This window comes from Solanum verrucosum, unplaced genomic scaffold, assembly GCF_900185275.1.
Source record: "Solanum verrucosum unplaced genomic scaffold, falcon-dt-bn FXZP01000040.1, whole genome shotgun sequence".
In the NCBI taxonomy this organism is placed as follows: domain Eukaryota; kingdom Viridiplantae; phylum Streptophyta; class Magnoliopsida; order Solanales; family Solanaceae; genus Solanum; species Solanum verrucosum.
The window spans coordinates 364,031-383,083 of NW_026020323.1; the positions used below are offsets into that span (position 1 = coordinate 364,031).

Here is a 19,053-nt window from a genome sequence, read left to right on the forward strand (position 1 = left end):
TTACTATAAATTTGGATTGAATGATTAATTTTGACTGCTCTATTAATCAAGACAAATATTATTGGATTTGGGGTGCATAGTCTCTCTCTTTAACATTGGTTCATTGTGATGTTTGGGATCCTACCAAAGTTAGTTTTATGGATGATTATTACTCATAATATAACTTAAAAGCTTCTTGTGCTGCAATAAATTGATAAATCATAAATAACACAAAATCTTGTCAATTATTTGGGTCTAAAGATAGTCAAGTTTTTTATCTGAAATATTAGTTCGACTGGCTTTAAGAACAAATATCGAAAGGAACTACAAAGATTAAAAGGATGCATGATTCAAATTTCAAACAATTCAAAAATTGCAATCACATTAACAGTGGAGCAAATTTGTTTATACTTGATGCATTGCTAAACAGATGCTCAATCATATTGCACCAATATCCTTAATCATTTTTCATTTTTAAACTGCCACCTTGTTCAGTTTATATGATCAAAACTACAACTATATTACACTCAGAAATCCTTGATATATCTCGAACCATCATCAGAGATTGAACGTCTGGCTTACACCTGAGATTGAGCAGCATCTCAGCTAAGACGAAACAAAATTCCCGGATAAACTTTGAATCTGTGCTAATTGATGGATGGAAAATGAGCTTTAGCTGACATTATTAGTGCACTTGAGAGATGGCAGTATCAGTTTCATCCATGTCGTTAAAGGCAAATGGTCTTGTCCCACTGTATTGCTTCCTGCAAATCCAAAGAAGTACATCAGATATATCAATCATAACCAATTGATCCTTTAATTCTATCAATTCACTTGATGAATCTAAATCTGTCTGCCTTGCCAGTTTATTCAAAACTGATGAAATGATGCCGACTAGCTGTGACACGATGAAGTAAGATAGATAAACGAGAAGTTACTGAGATAGAAATAGAACAACAACGAACATATACCAAGAGAAGTCAAAGAAGGATTGAATACCTATGTGGAATGGAAGATTCTTCTGATAATGCCTTCTCCAGTCTCTCTTCAAATGGCGTTGCATGCCAGCTTACTTTCTGATCCTGCGAAGTCTCAAAGTCATCAGCTTTAAGCTTATTGAGTTGTGTAGCTCAGAGTTGAGATGTGGACTGAAAATAAGGATAAAAGAGAAGGCTAAAGAACTACGCAGGACAAACCTCTTTATACTTGTTAGTTGAATTGGGGATCCCATTTCCATCCCACCATTTAGGAGATATACGAGAATCTTCATCATCTTTCCAGTGAGCAGCAACCAATCCAAGTATAGGCCTATCTCCAGGAGTTCTGCCATAATGAGCATTGTTACCGCAACCAGAACTAGTGTGCTGCTTACCCATGTCTTGATTGATTGAAGATGGTTTCAGCCACGAAGACAAGCTTGCCTCTACCTTTGAATCATTATCAGCTGAAGCTTTTCTTAATCCGGGCGTTACTAGTTCTGATGAAAAGCTTGCTTCATTTGGCCGTTCACCAGATTCTGTCATGTTACTGGACCATAATCTAGAATTAGAATTTTCAATGGAGTAGGAATCTTCATCAGACAAATCCTTCAACTGCGGTGCTCTATCCACAGGGTTTAAAACTGGATAAACATACTGAGACCTGATCCGAGGAGCTTTTCCATAGGCAATGTCGTCTATATATGTTGGAAAAACAGTTCCTGGTGTTTGCATTTCATCACTTAGTTTTAGTGGGGTAGGGTAGGGCGAATGTTTCAATGCAGAGTAATTGCCAGAAAACTCAGCCTGCTTTGAGTTTTCACTGTCAAGTGCAAATGAAGTACTTTTGGATGAGACTGCAGACAGATCAGACTCACAATCAAAGCGAACAGTTTTATTCATGTACTGGGCACTGGGAGCAAAGATTGGTGAAACCTCTGAAGCCGCGTCTCTATGAGCCTGATTAGCATTAAACTCAATGGATGTCGGAGTGTTAGCAGATCCACTACCATGAATAGAGTTCTTTGGCGAGCTTTGACCATTTTGTCCATCCATCATGCAACTACAGAGACATAAGACAACATGAGATGTAAAATATATAAACATGCTAAATGCATACTTCCCATTAAAATACGAAGGGGGCCTTTAAAGGGGGATTTTTATCCATAAGAACTTTAACAAGATCAACCATAATTTTAGGAATTGGCTGAAGACATGCTATATGTAAATTGACCAGCGTCTTTTTAGGTCAGGATTCTACCTGCTAGATGTATGAGTCAAGGAACCAGATTGTTTTTCCAGTTCATTGCTTTTACTAGGTGTAATAGGGTGATCAGGTAGCAAATCCAGGTTGAACTTTTCAACAGCCACATCAGAGAGCCAAGACTTGAATTTTAAAGGTTCAACATCTCCTTTTGAAGCTGATAGATCTTTGCATTTAGCCAAGCCTTTTCGAATTTCAGCAGGAGTCTCTGGTAAAGTTCCACAAGCTTTAAGGAACTTGGCCTGCATAATAGTTAGACAAATAAAGACAATGCAAAATTATCTAAAAATAGGTGGGGAAATCTCAAACCAAAGGTAGCTGGACTAGATGGTTACTATCTGAAGAAAGTTGCAGAAATTATCAGCATCCAAAACTAAAAGAAATACAAGGCCATCGATTAATCAAAACGATTAGTGAATCAAAGAAATACAAGAATGCTACATTACTTGGGCACTAAATGATTTATCACCTCATCCATAATATTGGATCTTTTTTTCTGTCAGCAGAAAATTCACAAACCTTCAATGCAGTTCACTATAACTTATACTGCAATTTCCAAAGTGTGAAGTGATCTAAATCCAAACGGAGGTGACAAACATAGCAAAGGTCCCAATGATCAACAAATTTCATAAAAATATTCAAAGGAAAGGTAAAGATTGACAAATCATTGAAATGATAACTAAATTTCGCAGCAATCAATAAAACACCTAAGAGAAAATTCGTTCAAGAATAAATAAGAATGAATTCACTTTCAGTAATTGGAGAAAGATTAGGGTCCGGCAGGCATGCCGCCAGCATCTTAAATAAGAAAATTGGAAGATATAACAGCAAGCAGGATGATGAAATATGATTAAAGAAAAATAAGGGAGAGTAGATAGTCGTCCAGAACTAATAAAGCATTCTCTATTGGTTGAATTCACCACTAGGCGGAATTAGTCCATGGGCTCTCCAGTGTTGCCTTATTACCTATGTCAGTTACATTAAGCTTTTTCATCTGCACAAGAGAGCAGGTGTTATCCTACATAATTAAAAATTTCTTCTTTACATAGACAAATTCAGCAATATACCCTGACTGGATATTTTGATGTGATGGCACTATTTAACTTTCAGTAAACCAATATCTCCTAGAAATTAAACATAAAAATGACCCCCAAACTCCATTCAAATTTCCTAAGAGTCGAAGTGTTTCAATATACCAGGTGCTAAGAAAAGAACGTCTCTACCAATTGAAGAATACAAATTATAGACAGGTGAATGACCCCTATGCTATTCATCTTTCATTGAAATGAACCTGTACTATCTTTCCAAGCTTTGTTGAAATGGTTGACTTTGTTAATTGAAATGGTAGAGAAAAGGATTTTCGTTGTACTATCTTGCCAAGTGTATTAACTTATCAAAGGATGTTTCTTCTACTGTATATATCTCTTATATTTCAGCACTTAGCTCTTTATATGTGAAATATACATTAATCTTCTCATAAAAACAGCACTCCTAAGTTCACTAACATAGAAATTAGAACATGAAATAATGAAATTAGTGGGGTATATCTACTTATCCGTGCAGTTTACTTAACTTTTATGTTAAGAGTAGTTCATTTAAAGTACCTTTCCTCTTAAAGTAAGAGGAGAATAGCAAGGGAAGTTCCTCCTCCAAAATTTCAGTTGTTTATCTGCTTTTATCAAATTCTCATACATATCCAAATGTTGCAACTTAAATTGAATAGAGTAACTGACAAAGGCTAATTTAAGTGATGAAACTTTAGGAAAACGAACCTGATCCCTGAGTTCTTTCGTGTGCAGCTCAGACTTAGGTGTTCCTGCATCTTGATCAGCCTTTCCAGTTTCGCGCAAATAATCATCCTCGCCTTTTTCTGACATCATCAGCATAAAAATTTATGAACTTGAAAATATTTAATGAACAATATCAATTCAATTGGTTAATAGTGTGATAATTTATGTAAGATTACTACCTTCAGAATTGAAAAGAGAAGATAATGGACTCCTGTTGCGAGACACCACAGGTTCCTGATCAAATAACAAAAATAGCTATGAGGAATTGTGGATCTCTTCCGTATCTAGCAGAGCTACCAGCCTACCATAGCTATAGATAGTCTGATCAGAAATTCATCGTTCCACAAAGTAGCCCTAAACGGCAAATTTCATCCTTATTAGCTACCGAGAAATCAAACGACAAAAAAAAAAAGATGAAATGTGACAGTAAATCGCAATCAAACAGAACTTCAACTCAAAAACGAGAAATAGTACAATTTAGTAAAATCAACGAATTTTAATCACAGATCATCTGTATCTACCATTTCTATAGGTGAATTGAAAGTCCATAACAAATTCATAAACTAAAAAAAAAAAACATATAAGACAACCTTAGGAGCTAGAGACTGGGAAACGAGCTGAGATTTGGAATCAGGAGGAAGAGAACCATCATTGATACGGAAACAGCCAAAGAGACATCCCATAGCGGCAACAACCAGCACCCTAAACACTCCAAATATATCCCGATTATTCCTATCCTCACTTTCTTCGGAAGGTAATCTAGACCATAACATATTTTCTCAAATGATATATCTCATCCTCCGACTCCGATTACAGTATAAATTGATATGATTTGATTGATAAAGACGGAGTTTATCGAGAAATCGCCATGGAAGTGAAAACCCTAGCTAAAGGTTTCAGTTGAATTCAGAGATTTAAAGAGAAGGCAAAATTATTATTAGTGGGGTGGGGGTGAGGAGTCACTGTATTGAAAGCCCTTTTGGATTTTAGATTTTGAATTTCGAACTGAGAGGGAAAATAGAAAAAGGCTTTAGGCTTTTTTTTATTTTTTTTTATCTATTCGGTGAAACTCGCTCTTTCTAAGTGACACGTGTCCTGAGAATATGGAATTGTGAGCTAAACTTATAGCTGTCGCGTGATTAGTTTAATCTGTTTGATTAGGACAGTAATCCTCTCTATTGGTATCTAAGTTTTTGGACAAAATTTAAAACTTTTTTTTTTGGAGGAAAATGAAAAGTTCATTTCAATTACACCTTCTACCTAATGTCTGATTAAAAGTCTGTTGCATTGCTGTTAAAAATTGTTTATTTTTAGAATCGTTTTTCAAAATAGCTTTTCAGAAAAAGTAATTTGTGTTTGGAAAATTCATTTGAAAAAAATTTTTGGTAAGCAATTTGTGACTAATTTACTTTTAAAATATTTTTGAGAGTCAAATTACGAAAAATGTCAAGTATCAATGTGTTTTTAATAATAACATTATTTTATAGAAAGAAACTATTTTAAACATCTAATACATAACCTTTAATTACATTTTTAATTTAATTATTTAAAATGTACATATTCAAATTTTCAATCAATATTGTACATAGATAAATATTGTTGAAAAATATTGAAAAGATGAATCTTTTTGTTATTTGTTACCTATTTTTTTGGATTCAATCTTAGCTATTATCCCTTTTTTGTTATAATATTCTAAAGTTTTAAAAAAATCAAATTAAAATAAAATACTATGTAAATTAAGAAAGAAAAATTTGTTATTTGCTACTTTTTTGGGAGGGTCTAAATCTTTAATTGTTACTTTTTCTCTTTTTTTAATCCTACAAAATTATCGTTGTTACTTTTATTTCTAAGTCTGTAAAATAATACATAAAGTAATATATACAATATAATATATAAATAATAATATAAAACATAAAAAAACTATTATAAAAAAAAAATCAACAAAACTTATGAGATACGTTAATTAATTAATAAGGGGTATATTGATAAATATGTATATATGTAAGGGATATTTTAGTCTTAAAAAAGTTAATTTTCGATTTTTGCTTTTTTTTAAAAGCAGAATTTTTAGCTTCTTCCCAACAACAGAAAAATTGCTTCTGCTTCCATTTAAAAGTAGTTTTAAGAATTTGTCAAACACTTAGTTTCTCAAAATAAGTGTTTTTTTCTAAAAAAAATAAATAAACACTTTTGGCCTCCCAACGGCAATGTAAAACAAGCTCTAAGTAAGTATGCTCTACTAATTTGTCTAGAAAATAAGGTGAAAAAATTATTTCCTCCGTCTGATATTAATGGATAATATTACTAAAGATGTTCGTCCCAAAATATTCATTAGTTTATAAAATTAATTATTTTTTCTATTTATTTTTACGTACATTATTACTTGTCTAATTTTAAAACTTTTTTTCTGTGCGGGTGGCATGGGAGGGGTAGGAATGGAGGTGGCGTTAAAATGAAATTTTTTAAATTTGAAATATTTTTCAAAAATAATATTTTTTTTATAAAAAAAAATATGACGGGTGGCCTGGGTTGGAGGGGGGGGGGGGGGGATGGGTACGGGTGTTGGCATTAAAATCAAAAAAATAAAATTTGAAATATATTTTTCAAAAATAATTTTAAAAAAATAATTACGAGGTGGAGGGGGAGTCGTGGGTGTTAATGTTTGGGATGGGTAAAAATGAAATTTTAAAAATTTGAAATACTTTTCAAAACAACTTTTTTTTGTGGAGGGAGGGGGTAGGGGGTAGGGATGGTAGGGTTGGATAAGGTAAAAATAATTTTAAAATTTGAAATATTAACGCTCATAGTATGACACTTTAACTTGAGACCTAGATCACTCTTCAACAACAATCTCCACTTTTTTTTTCCCGCAAATTTACCACTAGATAGTGTCTAGTGGCCTTTTATTAAACATAAAAATATCAATAGGGATAAGTGCAAGCAAGGGGGGCTAGGCCTTACCTTACTAATCCTAATGAAGTGTCTACTACCTAACAAGAATGAAGAAAATAAGAGCTAGAGAGAACTAAGTATTTTCTGATCACCACAGAGTTTGTAATACACTCCATGATGATATTACAAATGAGGATGCTTAAATAATGTAAAAATATGTCAATCAAGAAGAAAGTTGAGTTATCAGCCTCAAACTTTCTATTGCAAACGCATGAATTAAAAAAGATTGATTGCCCATCAAAAGTAACTTGAAGTATTTTTCTCTTGTCTTCTTCTTCAAACCTATCCAACAACACTTGATAATTCATACTTTCTTTATGGATTTATTGGACCTTGTTGAACCTATTGATACTGTCAAATGGTTCTGCTTTGCCTGTCGCATCGGTAGGTGCCTTGGAACAAACTCCTCAGTCATTTTACCGTCCCAACTATGTTGCCTTCCATGTGTCTTCTTTTTGCTTTTGTTGCTTCTACTTCTTTGTTGCCTAGGTGATATATCTCCTTCCCTAGCCACTCTATCAAAGCACATGTCCAGCATATCTTCCTCATCTTCATCAAGAGAATCCTCGCCAAAATCAAGCATATTGTCTTTCTCATTTTCATCAAGAAAACCCTCGCCCAAATCAATTGTATTTGACACTAAGACCCTTGACTCATTTTTCTTTGCAATCACACATTTAGGCACAAATACGGGAGCTTCTGGACTTAATTTGCTATTCAAAGTAGGTGGTGAGACCTGTTTTTCTTTGATCAAATCGTTGTCATTCTCTGTTAACTTTACTTGTTGTCCACTAGTCTTCGATAAAGCATCAAAGCTATTCGAACATAATAGGTCTCTTGAGGCATTACTAATATCTTGCCTCTTCTCACTGTCATAAAAATTTCCAGTCGCACCCTTTTCACTACATGGAGAATTATTTTGACTAGTCGGGGAAAGGCTCCGATTACTAGTTGAATTTTTGTGTGCAACCAGTGTCCAATTTTTAGTTGCATTCTTGGTTTCAACTTGCAAAACATGCTGCCCAGAATTTTCAGCATCTTCAACATCAGATGTATCCATTAGTTTGTGTCCTGAATCCATTATTTTTTTGCCTGAACCAACTCACGGCGCATCAACCCCAACTCTTGGCGTTCCCCTTTTGTTTTCGGTCGTTGTTTGAACACCAATATTACTTGTAACAACATCCATTGAGTGTGCACGATTTTGCTCAGAAGCGACATCAACCAACTGCCGATCTAACAAAGTAGCTTTACTTTGATTGATATCTACAACCTTTCTTTTTTCATTTAGTATTTCTCTCACATCACCTTGATACTTTTCACTATCAATAGTACCTTTTGTAGCAACTTCAATGGTATCATCAATTTGTTTGTTATTTTGATTTCTTTTTGAGATCAAACGACAACTATCTTCATCATGACCTTGGTGCTTACAATAATTGCAATACAAAGGTAGATTATCATATACAATCTCCTGAAAAACCTCGATCAACTTACCAGATTTTCCATTCACAAACTGCAACCTTATACGATTTGGAAGCTTTTCCATTAGATCAAGTATAACCTTGACCCTAGCTGTGCTAGGTCTTGACTTGATTTGAGTAGCTTTATCTATAGCTATTGGTTTCCCAACTGCCGATGCTATAGACAACAAAGACTTCTTTGCAAACAAATCTGGAGATAAGTTTGGTAAAGAAATCCAAACCACAGCTAACGTCGTTTCCTCCTTAGGATTATATCCAATGGACCATGGAAAAACCCTACATTGGTGCTCCTCTCCATTGTAGAGAAGATAATTAATTGAGCGAGATAATGCTAGTACATAATCTTCATATTGATCAAATCTCAACAAAATTTGTCTTGGAGCAAGTAAGCCAATTAAACAGTTGCCCTTGGTACCAAGATGTTTCGGTAAAATTGACCTTAATACCTTCAAATCTGGCGCACCATGGGATAATTTAAACACCACTGCTTGATGCAATCCCTCTTCAATCATAAAGTCTTGCCTTTCCTCCATTGAAAACGTGATAGTAGGTTCTCCATGAATTATTTCGATTGGTTTTGCGATTGTTTTTGAGTTAATTAGGGCAGATTGTTTAGGATTTATAGTATTGGAATTGAAAAGAGTGGCAAATGTGGTGGTTTGGGGTGGTGGGGCGGGCTGGACAGCCTCGAAAGGAGGCCGTCCAGTGGTCGTAGCAGCCATGAGAGCTGCGCAGCTGCTGGCTTAAAACCCTAGGTTTAAGCTGCTTACAATCTCCACTGCTTAAGCCTTTCTGATGCAATTTTGATGAATAAAAACATATGAAAAAAATGGAAATCTGTGAGAAAAATCATCAAATTTGGAGACCAACTTCAAAAATCAATTTCTATCAATTCAGAGAGAGTTTGATATTGGTTTTTGGATATGTCATAGTACTACGAGTCTAGTTTTCTCCAGAATCAAGCCGCTCGTCATTTAAATGCTCCAACACCAAAAAAGGACGTTTTAGCGAGATTGTGCATAACTGTGAGGAGAACTTCCAGATTTGGAGACCAACTTCAAAAATCAATTCCCGTCAATACGAAAGGTTTTTTATGTTGATTTTTTAATATGTCATAGTACTAAAACTCTAGTTTCTCCAGAATCAAGTCGCTCGTCATTTGAATGCTCCTACATCAAGAAAAGGACATTTTAGCGAGATTGTGCATAACTGTGAGGAGAACTTCCAGATTTGGAAACCAACTTCAAAAATCAATTCCGGTCACTACGAAAGGATTTTGATGTTGATTTTTGATTATATCATAGAACTAAAACTCTAGTATCTCCAGAATCAAGTCGCTCGTCATTTGAATGCTTCTAAACCAAGAAAATGATGTTTTGGCGGGACTGCACGAAATATAGAAAGAACACACCAAATTTGGAGCTCTACTTCAAAAATATTTTACTATCAATTCAAAAGGACTATTCCATGATTCTTTGATGAATCCTTTGTACATGAAAGATGTTTATATAGAGATTCCTATGAACAATTCTCATTCTTTGTACAAGGAAAGCTTTGACAAAATTGGAAGAAGCAAATTATATCAATTCTTATCTATCTAAATGGAAGTTGCTAGCACTCAAAAGGAAATCAATAAGTCTTAAGATTTTAAGAATGATTCTTACAAAATCAAACAAAGGAAAGAAAATTTAGTGTGATTATTAAATTACCAATTGTTTTCAAGTTGAAGTCTTGCAAAAACGAAGCAAATCAAGTTATGTTCTTTTATTTAAAATTCAACTTTGGGGACTTGTGTGACACTTTAAGTGTTGGTGTCCAAATTTGTATGTCACGTGTCACAGTGACTAGACATCCAAGACCAACAAGGTGACACCACGTGTCCAAATGAGGTGGTAGTCTCAGTCAAATACAATAACCAATCACAATCCGTCAAGTGTCAAAATGACATTCTTTGGCCAATCACAAGCAATCTTGTCCACTCCCTACAACTATAAATAGGAGATGGACATGACATTCTAAGAAAACACTTCAACAAGCATTGGAGAAAGCTACAACATGAACTGCATAGTTCTTCGAATGATTGGTCAATAGAGTTCTTCCCGGAGATCAACATAAAATGACGAAGTGCTTCCCGATGTTTCCGGAGATCAAATACATCTCAAGAAAGTCTACATCATCCTACATTCGAGAAATACGCTATAAAAATCACATTTTCTTTTATTTATTTTGATTGTAGTTAATTTTCAGCGCTTACAGAAATTTGTTGCGAATAGTTTGTAAATTCAAAACTTATTTCAACAAATCCAACTCTGCATAACCCCAATATAAAAAGTGTTATAAGTAACAGTGTCACTTTCGTTCTCTCTAAGTAATTCAAGCACTTTTTTTTCATTTTACTAACTTTGAAAATCGAATGCACGATTATATTTTTTAAAATTAAACTGAATGGACAGAAGTAGAAAATAAAATTTTATTACAATTTTTCTTTTTTTGAAATTTGAAGAAACTTTTGTGTGTAAGAAAGGATCTTGGCAGTGACTAGAATAAATTAATTGGAATATGTGTGTGGGTTGGTTGAGTAAATTTTGTGGAGGATGGAAGTCGAGACAATTATTCGTACACTATTATTTTACTTTAACAAAAAATTAATTAAAGTTTACATTTGGCATCTACTTTATATTTATCATAAGCACTTATACTCCACTAATTACCTCGACATGTTTTTCCAGGGTTCTCTTCCTTAATTACTGACTTGTTTCCTCGAATAAAGTGGCAAATAAATGTGCATACAAATACTTTACTAATAATATTTTAAAACTCTAAATTTATCTATGACTATTTTATATGATTATTAAATATTAAAGATAATATATATAAAAGTATTACTTCCCTAATTTGTTAAAATTGACGAGTATAATAAAACTCACGGAGTAGAAAAAAATATATGCTAAAGGTGTATAAACAAATGAAATTTCAGTTTGAAAAAAATAAAAATAAAGAAACATGATAATATTCGAGCAGAAAAGACTTCGTCAACTATCCGACTTAGGTCTTTTAAGTAATGACCGCAAAAGAATTGATAGGTTTATTTCTAATATATATTGTCAATTGTCATATAAAAAGGGCCAAAAGAATATAAAAGGTAGCCAGAAGGCATCTATATAGATAAATTCTGCTTAGTTTTTTTTGTTTGGAATAGAATCGAACCATCAATAATGAGGTGAAAGCTCATGTAGTAATTCAATTGAGTTATTGCTATATCAAAAATGATATTTAGCGATAATTATAACGGCAATAACTTAATTGTTGCTAAACATATTTCTTTTAGAGGTAATTATTAGTGACAATTACATTCTAGTATTCTTTATGTTACTAAAGTCTATCGAGACATGCCGACATTGGATTCACTATGCATATTTATTACTACTAAAAATTATTTTTGTTGTACTGATACTGAGATTTCCCTTTCTTCTTAGTACTAGGTAGTTAACTAAATACTTCCTTTGTCCACTTTTAATCATTATGTTGCGCTTTTCAAAAGTCAATTTGACTAATTTCAAAGTTAAATTAGATTACATTAATTCGATATTTTAAACAAAAAATTTAGATATTCAAAAACTATATAAAAAGTACTATAAATTCAATTTTTGTGCATATCAATATGATGAAAAAACTACATCGTAATATATTAGTCAAAATTATCGTTTGATTCTAAAAGAGGAAACTATGACAATTAAAAGTAGACGAAAGTAGTAGTTTTTTTTAAAAAAAAAATTGTCTACTCCGTGGAGCACATACATTGTATTATATAAGTATAACTAATGTAGAATAGAATCGGTGATATTCTTTTACAATTTACTTGAGACTCAATGACTTAATCAACAAAAGATAGTTTGAAAAGAACAATTTTAAGCATCATTATTCACAGTGCATGGGATGGGGGCTAGCTAGTTATATTTATTATAGTCTATAAATAAATGAGGGAGACAAGTAAATTAAGGAACAAAAAAACCTTATACCAAAAAAAAAAAAATTAAAAAAATTGTTGAAGATGGCAGAGGAATTGATCATGAAAACTAACAATGTAGAGATGGAGGAGAAAGAGGAAGCATCTGGATCCAAATCGGAGAGTCCGAGCACCATTATTCCGAAGAAGAGAAAGCACGTTTCATCGATGATGGCTAAGAAAATTTGGTCATGTTTCTGTTTCTGCTGCCCTAAATAATATTACACCATTTTTTGCCTACTAGTATATGTTTTGTTTCCATAGATATACGTTTTACATCTTGGGATGTTATATTCCGTACATATATATTATTTTTCTCAGACTCCACTTGTGAACTATACTAAATATATACGTTGTTGTTGTTGGGTGTTATGTTCTGTTCATGACCTCGAGTGCTAAAGATTCTGGTCGTAGCTAGCTAGGCTGAATTATCCCTTTAATTTGTTGTTAGTATAATTATATAATGAACTAAGTTTGCAAATATTTTATTATCTTGTGTCCCTTCATAATTTCTCTAGAATTCCACACGCCTAACGCCTTTTATGGATCAGGCAGAATAATATATTTTACGGAAAATTGTATAAAATAACAAATTATTAATTAAAATTAAATGCTATAATTGCAATTTCATTTAATTGTAATCCGTAGCAAACACTTGTTATTCGCCTCTCTCCTTAGAAATCTCGCTCGCCACTCTCCCTCGCCTCTCTGACTTTATACAAATACAAATGTATAAATTGTGTTTGTATTTGTATAAGGCGAGAGAAAATTGTATATACAAATACAAATACATATATTTTCATCATATACACTTTTAATTATACAAATACAGATATTCCCCTACCAGTTCTCCTTTGCCTTTCTCTCTTTCTCGCTTTATACAAACACAAATTATACAAATTACAATGTATAATTTATGTTGTATAAAGAGAGAGAGATATTTGATATACAAATGTTTTATTTCGATTCAATTGTATACAAATTAAAAAATTTATGCAGATATACAAACACAATTATTGATACATAGTAGTTACATATATACAATTATCTAGCCGATATAATATACAATCGCTGCACTTTTATACAAACGAGATGACTGTCTGTGATTTATACAAATCTTATGCTCTATCATAGCAAACATAGAGTGCAAATAGCAAAATTGTAACTATAGAGCACTAATATGATTTTTATGCTTGCTAAACCTAAAATTTACTCTATATTTTATATTTTATAGTTTATAGTAAGCTAAGAATTGATTTACTATATGTTTAAATAAGGCTCTATAGCTATAGTTTTTTATAATTTGCACTTCATAGTTATAATTCTATTTAATTTGCTATGGAGGCTGCTATATTTCGCTTGTCAATATACAAACAACACAATTTATTATGATTTTTTCATAATTAGTATACAAATAACTAGAGTAAGCATATACAAATTCTGGATTTATACATTCATGAACTGAATTATACAAATTCTAGATTTATACAATCAGGAAATTGAATAGCAAAATTTTGCGAATCTATAGCTATATTACATAATATACTCTAGATGTTTGTCATTTCGCCTAATTTTCCCTTTTAATCATAATGTATGGCATGTAGGCAAGTGCAACTTAAATGGGCTCTGAATCGGCCCAACTCCTCAAATGGGCTCTGGACCGGCCCAATTCTATTTATTATAGTTCTGATTTGCTAGGCCTGGCGGCAAACGAGGCCCGATCTTTGACAACAAAGCTGAATGTTCATTTTAAAGTTTCATCTGTCTTTTATTGCCGGTCGATTAGTTCAGAATCCACACATTATATGTTATAAGATATATTCAACAAAATTTATATCAATGAAGGCATAAATATAGTTTTAAAATTCACAAAGTTAGACGAAACAATATCCTTAAAAAAACCCCACAAAAAAGGTCCAAAAGCCCCAAGTAAATCTTTTTCTAACCTAAAAACGAACGTTTTTGATATGATTTCTTCTTGTTGATGTTGTTTTGGATAAGGATATGATTTCATTGCAAGCAAACACGAACCAAAAATTGAGGTTATGATGACACACTCCTCAAATTCAATTTGGTGTGTAAGACAAAGAATTTTACTCAAATAGCATATGTAACCACAAATACGACATTCCTAGAGTGGAATCAGACCACAAACAAAAGAAGAAAAGAAAAGAGGACTACAACAAAATTCTCAAAACATAGTATCATAAGCATAAAAGAATTTAAAGTACATCCCAAGTCTTTGAGTCAACAAATAAAGACCGTAAATAAAAGATGGAGACTAATGGCAATCCGCAGGTAGGATCTCACCATGGCTCCGAATAGACTCAGCCAGCTAGATTCAATCAACCGCCACAATAAACACCTTGACTAGGATCTGCATCAAAAGGATAACAGAAGTAGGGGTGAGTACAATTCACATGTACTCAGTACGTTTGACATATATATATATATATATTCAATGTTATTGGCTTAGAGCTACTTCTTATTACTTTATTCTTTCAATTTGTTTGTCTTGATTTGGAGTACGAGAATTACATTAACTAATGTTTGGTGTGAATTCAAACATAGAATCTCCAATTTCTTGAAATAAAAAAAAGTACCATTTAATGTAATTTTTACCCATGAATTTATGATGTATATCAGAAGTGTAGATAAATCAGGTAACACAACACCCCAATGGGGAAGGAATCGTCCTTACGCACCACATGTTGTTTTCTTTGTGGAACTTCTATTCAAACCATATTTGGACTACTACTGGCGATTGGCTGGAAAGTGTTAACAACTATAATCTATATAATATAATATATTGTTGACCATAGAAATAATTAACAACCAAATTTGGAAAAAAATGTTATAGACATGACCATATGACTTTTTTGATTAATTAATTTGCATTATTTGAATTCAATCAAATCCTACCAAAGGTCTACATTGAATTATTAATGAAACTAGATATTTCATTAAAGATATTCAAAAAACATATTTTATATACTTTATAATTTTCGATGAAAAATATTTGACTGATTATTTATTATTATATGTGGCGTAAACGAACACATCAAATTGCATAAATTAATAGAGAGGGGGTGTCGTGGTTTCATTCCGTCCATTGCTTTAACTTTGTTTAGTCCACCACGATTAGCAACTTTTCATTATATTATATTCTCACATGACAAGATTGCTATGATTAAATAATTAGGTGACATTACTTTTTTGGTTGGTTTTTTCTAAACTTATGCTAGATTTGTCACATGTTGCCAATCATCCATCACATATTGTACAATTTATTGTTTAATTATAAGCATATGATTCCAATACGATAAAGTACTTTATTAGAATTGTATGTAAGTGATTGAGACATACAGGCGAAGGATATTATTTGTAAAAATTTGCGCGTTTATATAATTGAGCTATTTTTGTTCGTATTTGTATAAATTGGTTAGTATCAATTGATTTGTATTTATTTTTGTATAAACTCAAAATAACGAATTTAAACAAACACAAACATCTGAACTTTAAATAGTTATACAAATTATATTATACACATTACATTATGCAAAGGTTTATCCGTATTTGTATAAACTGGTTAGTATCAATTGATTTGTATTTATTTTTATATAAACTCAAAATAACGAATTCATACAAATACAAACATCTAAATTTAAACAGTTATACAAATTATAGTATACAAATTACATTATGCAAAAGTTCGTTCGTATTTGTATAAGCTGGTTAGTATCAATTGATTTGTATTTATTTTTGTAAACTCAAAATAACGAATTTATACAAACACAGACATCTGAACTTTAAACAGTTATACAAAATTTATTATACAAACGTACACATTTATACAAACTGAAAAAAGTGGCGACATAATTCTCACTGAGTGTTGGTGGCGAGTGATAATTAACAAAAATTATAAGTATGATGAATAATCAACTAGTATAGATTTACTTAATTAACCACGTAATTTCCCCTAATTTTTTAAATTTCTTCAATAAAATGATAGAGATTACATTGGTCCACAACCCACGCTCCTCTTATGGGCCTAAAAGAGACCTTCTAGGCATAGGAAGTCCAACTCCTTGACTTTGGGCTTGCTAAAACTCATAATTGGGCTTGGCACAATCTCATTCTCATGCCAATTTTATGGGGAAATTACATAGTATAGCTGCCTCTCGAAGTAATACTTCCTCTGTAGTCTGTCCAACAATAGTTGTCCACTATTGACTTGACACACCCTTTTAGAAACAATAAATAATAGGGGTAATATTACTATTTTATCCTTCGACTTTATTAAATTTGATGCTTTGAGAAATGTGTTAGATAATAAATAGTATTTAATAACAAGGGTAAAAGAGACACAAAAAATAAACTATCTCTTGATTTTCTAAACTGTACAAGTATTGTTGGACAACTATTTTTAGTATAGTGAACAATTATTATTGGAATGAGGGAATAACCAATAGGGGAAACTAAGCAAATACCCATAAAAGCAAAATAATTACAAATATATACCACATTCATACCCCCATTAAATAATTACACTATATACCCCCAACTAATTTCGCTTAACTGATACTAAATCAGTATCATATACTGTATTGGTATCTTTAAGGCTGATAATTTCGATTAATTGATACTAAATCAATATATATATATATATATATATATATATATATATATATTGTATTGGTATCATTTAAGGTTTACTATTCAAAAATTACTCATTAGTCAATGAAATGAGTAATATTAACCTTGTAATTAGTTCTTTTTCAAAGTGTTCACATTTGTTTGTATAATTCCTAAGAAGTTTTTTAAGGAGTGAATTAATAAAATTGTCTTCTTATTATGATTTCTTAATATACATGTAAAAAGGAAAATGAACAACTAATTTCAGACGGAGAGGGTATATTATATATATATATATTATATACACATACTCTATTATGTATACAACCATGTTTCTTCTTGTTTTTTTTTTAAATTTTTTTAGTGAATTTCCATATAACCTTCTAGAAAGTGTTGATTGATTAAAACGGCATCCGCAGACAAAATGATTTGAGCTACATATTCAAAAAGATAGTTAGAAAGGCCTTCAAATGTCAAATGATTAATTGATCAAAGTGGAAAAACTTTAGGATAATAGTCGTTGAAATTAATGACCAATATCTACTTTCTTTAATTATTTATTCGATCAGTTCCACCCCTTATCTAATATCACATTTTACTGGTCTTTTAAGATTTTATCTACAACTCTACCAGATGAATTCTGTTTTAGTTGAAGTTCTTGGAGGTTATTCTATTCTATTTCTTTGGAGAGACATTTAAAATTTTTCATAAATTTCATAAATTCATGAGTTATTTATAAAGAGAATAAGATGTAGTCTCTTATATTTGAGAAACACGCTAATAATAGCTTTCGAATCACGAAGAAATTTAGAGAGAAGAATCAATTGAGGAACAAAATTGTATCGACACTGTATCAATAAAATATTCTTATTTTTTTTGTAATTGCAATTTATTTTCTGTCCCTTTAAAATTTGTCACAAACAATCACGGTCAATAAAAAAAATCTATAAAGTACAATGTATAATTTAATAAAGTATTCATATTATATTTTGACTATTAATTAAATGCTACTATAAAAAATGAATATTGCTAATTACTTAAGAGTTTAGACCTCTTTGATACTCTAGGATAAAATTGGAAAAATATAATTAATTTTTCAAAGTGATAATTATTTTAGAGCTAAAGCAATACTTATAATGAAATTAAAAAATGTAGATAATAAGCATGATTTTTAGAGGTTTTTTCCTCTATGACTTGTATTGAGAGGTACTAGACAAGGTAATAATTACGTCTTTTGTATAGTCTCCAAACTTAATTCTCTACTTAATACTTTATTTAGATTTCCACACGTTATCACAATTCACAATAACAATTTTAGACGTGCCCTTTATTCCCCCCCTCCTCAAATTATACAATATTCAAATAATTAACCGGCAAAAACAATAAAGTCCAAGTAGACTTATGCGAATGTTAATTTCATAATTAAATCGACATATTTATTTATTATTATTCTCTCTGTCTCAATTTATACGATTCACTCTCTTTTTAGTTCGATCCAAAAGGAATGCACATATTGTTTTCTTTTTAAAACTCTGTGTGATTGTGTCAAGTCAAATCATATCACATAAATTGAGACGGACATGGGCGGAGCCACCCACACCTAAGGGGTGTCATGACACCCCTTCACCGAAAAATTACATTGTATATAAAGGTCAATTTTTTTTAAAAATAAATATATATACAAGTATTGACACCTTTTGATAGAAGGTTAAAGTTAAGTCTAGTGGTTAAGGGGATGCAAAAATTCTTTGAGGTCGTGTGTTCTAGTTCTACTAGTGCTTTCTAATTATTATTTTTTTACTACAATTGGTACCCCTTACTAATTATTTTTTATTAGTACTACAATTGGCACCCCTTAATGAAAATTCTGGCTCTGTCATTGGAGACGGAGAGAGTACTAAAAGCATTTTCAGTAATTTTTTATTTTTTATTTTCCACCCAATGTTCGGTACTCACATGATTGGAG

At 31.8% G+C, this 19,053-nt stretch overlaps 1 protein-coding gene across 1 annotated transcript; it reads right to left on the reverse strand.

Moving 5' to 3' along the window:
* Nucleotides 1–347: 347 nt before the first annotated feature.
* On the reverse strand, nucleotides 348–4,899 carry LOC125835433 (protein JASON). The gene is made up of 7 exons (XM_049514560.1): nucleotides 4,601–4,899; nucleotides 4,190–4,244; nucleotides 3,993–4,090; nucleotides 2,218–2,462; nucleotides 1,176–2,019; nucleotides 979–1,061; nucleotides 348–743 (listed from the first exon to the last, which is right to left on the reverse strand). Exons 1-7 carry the CDS (start codon nucleotides 4,781–4,783, stop codon nucleotides 665–667), a joined length of 1,587 nt encoding a protein of 528 aa, XP_049370517.1. The 5' UTR covers nucleotides 4,784–4,899; the 3' UTR covers nucleotides 348–664.
* Nucleotides 4,900–19,053: the final 14,154 nt, after the last annotated feature.

Bases quoted from the DNA above. Each gene is read 5' to 3' on its own strand.
- LOC125835433 (XM_049514560.1), bottom strand. From the start codon at position 4,783: ATGTTATGGTCTAGATTACCTTCCGAAGAAAGTGAGGATAGGAATAAT. The intron at 1,062-1,175 runs GTTTGTCCTGCG...GAGACTTCGCAG, and splicing joins CAACTAACAAGTATAAAGAG to GATCAGAAAGTAAGCTGGCA. The intron at 744-978 runs GTATTCAATCCT...TTGGATTTGCAG, and splicing joins GAATCTTCCATTCCACATAG to GAAGCAATACAGTGGGACAA.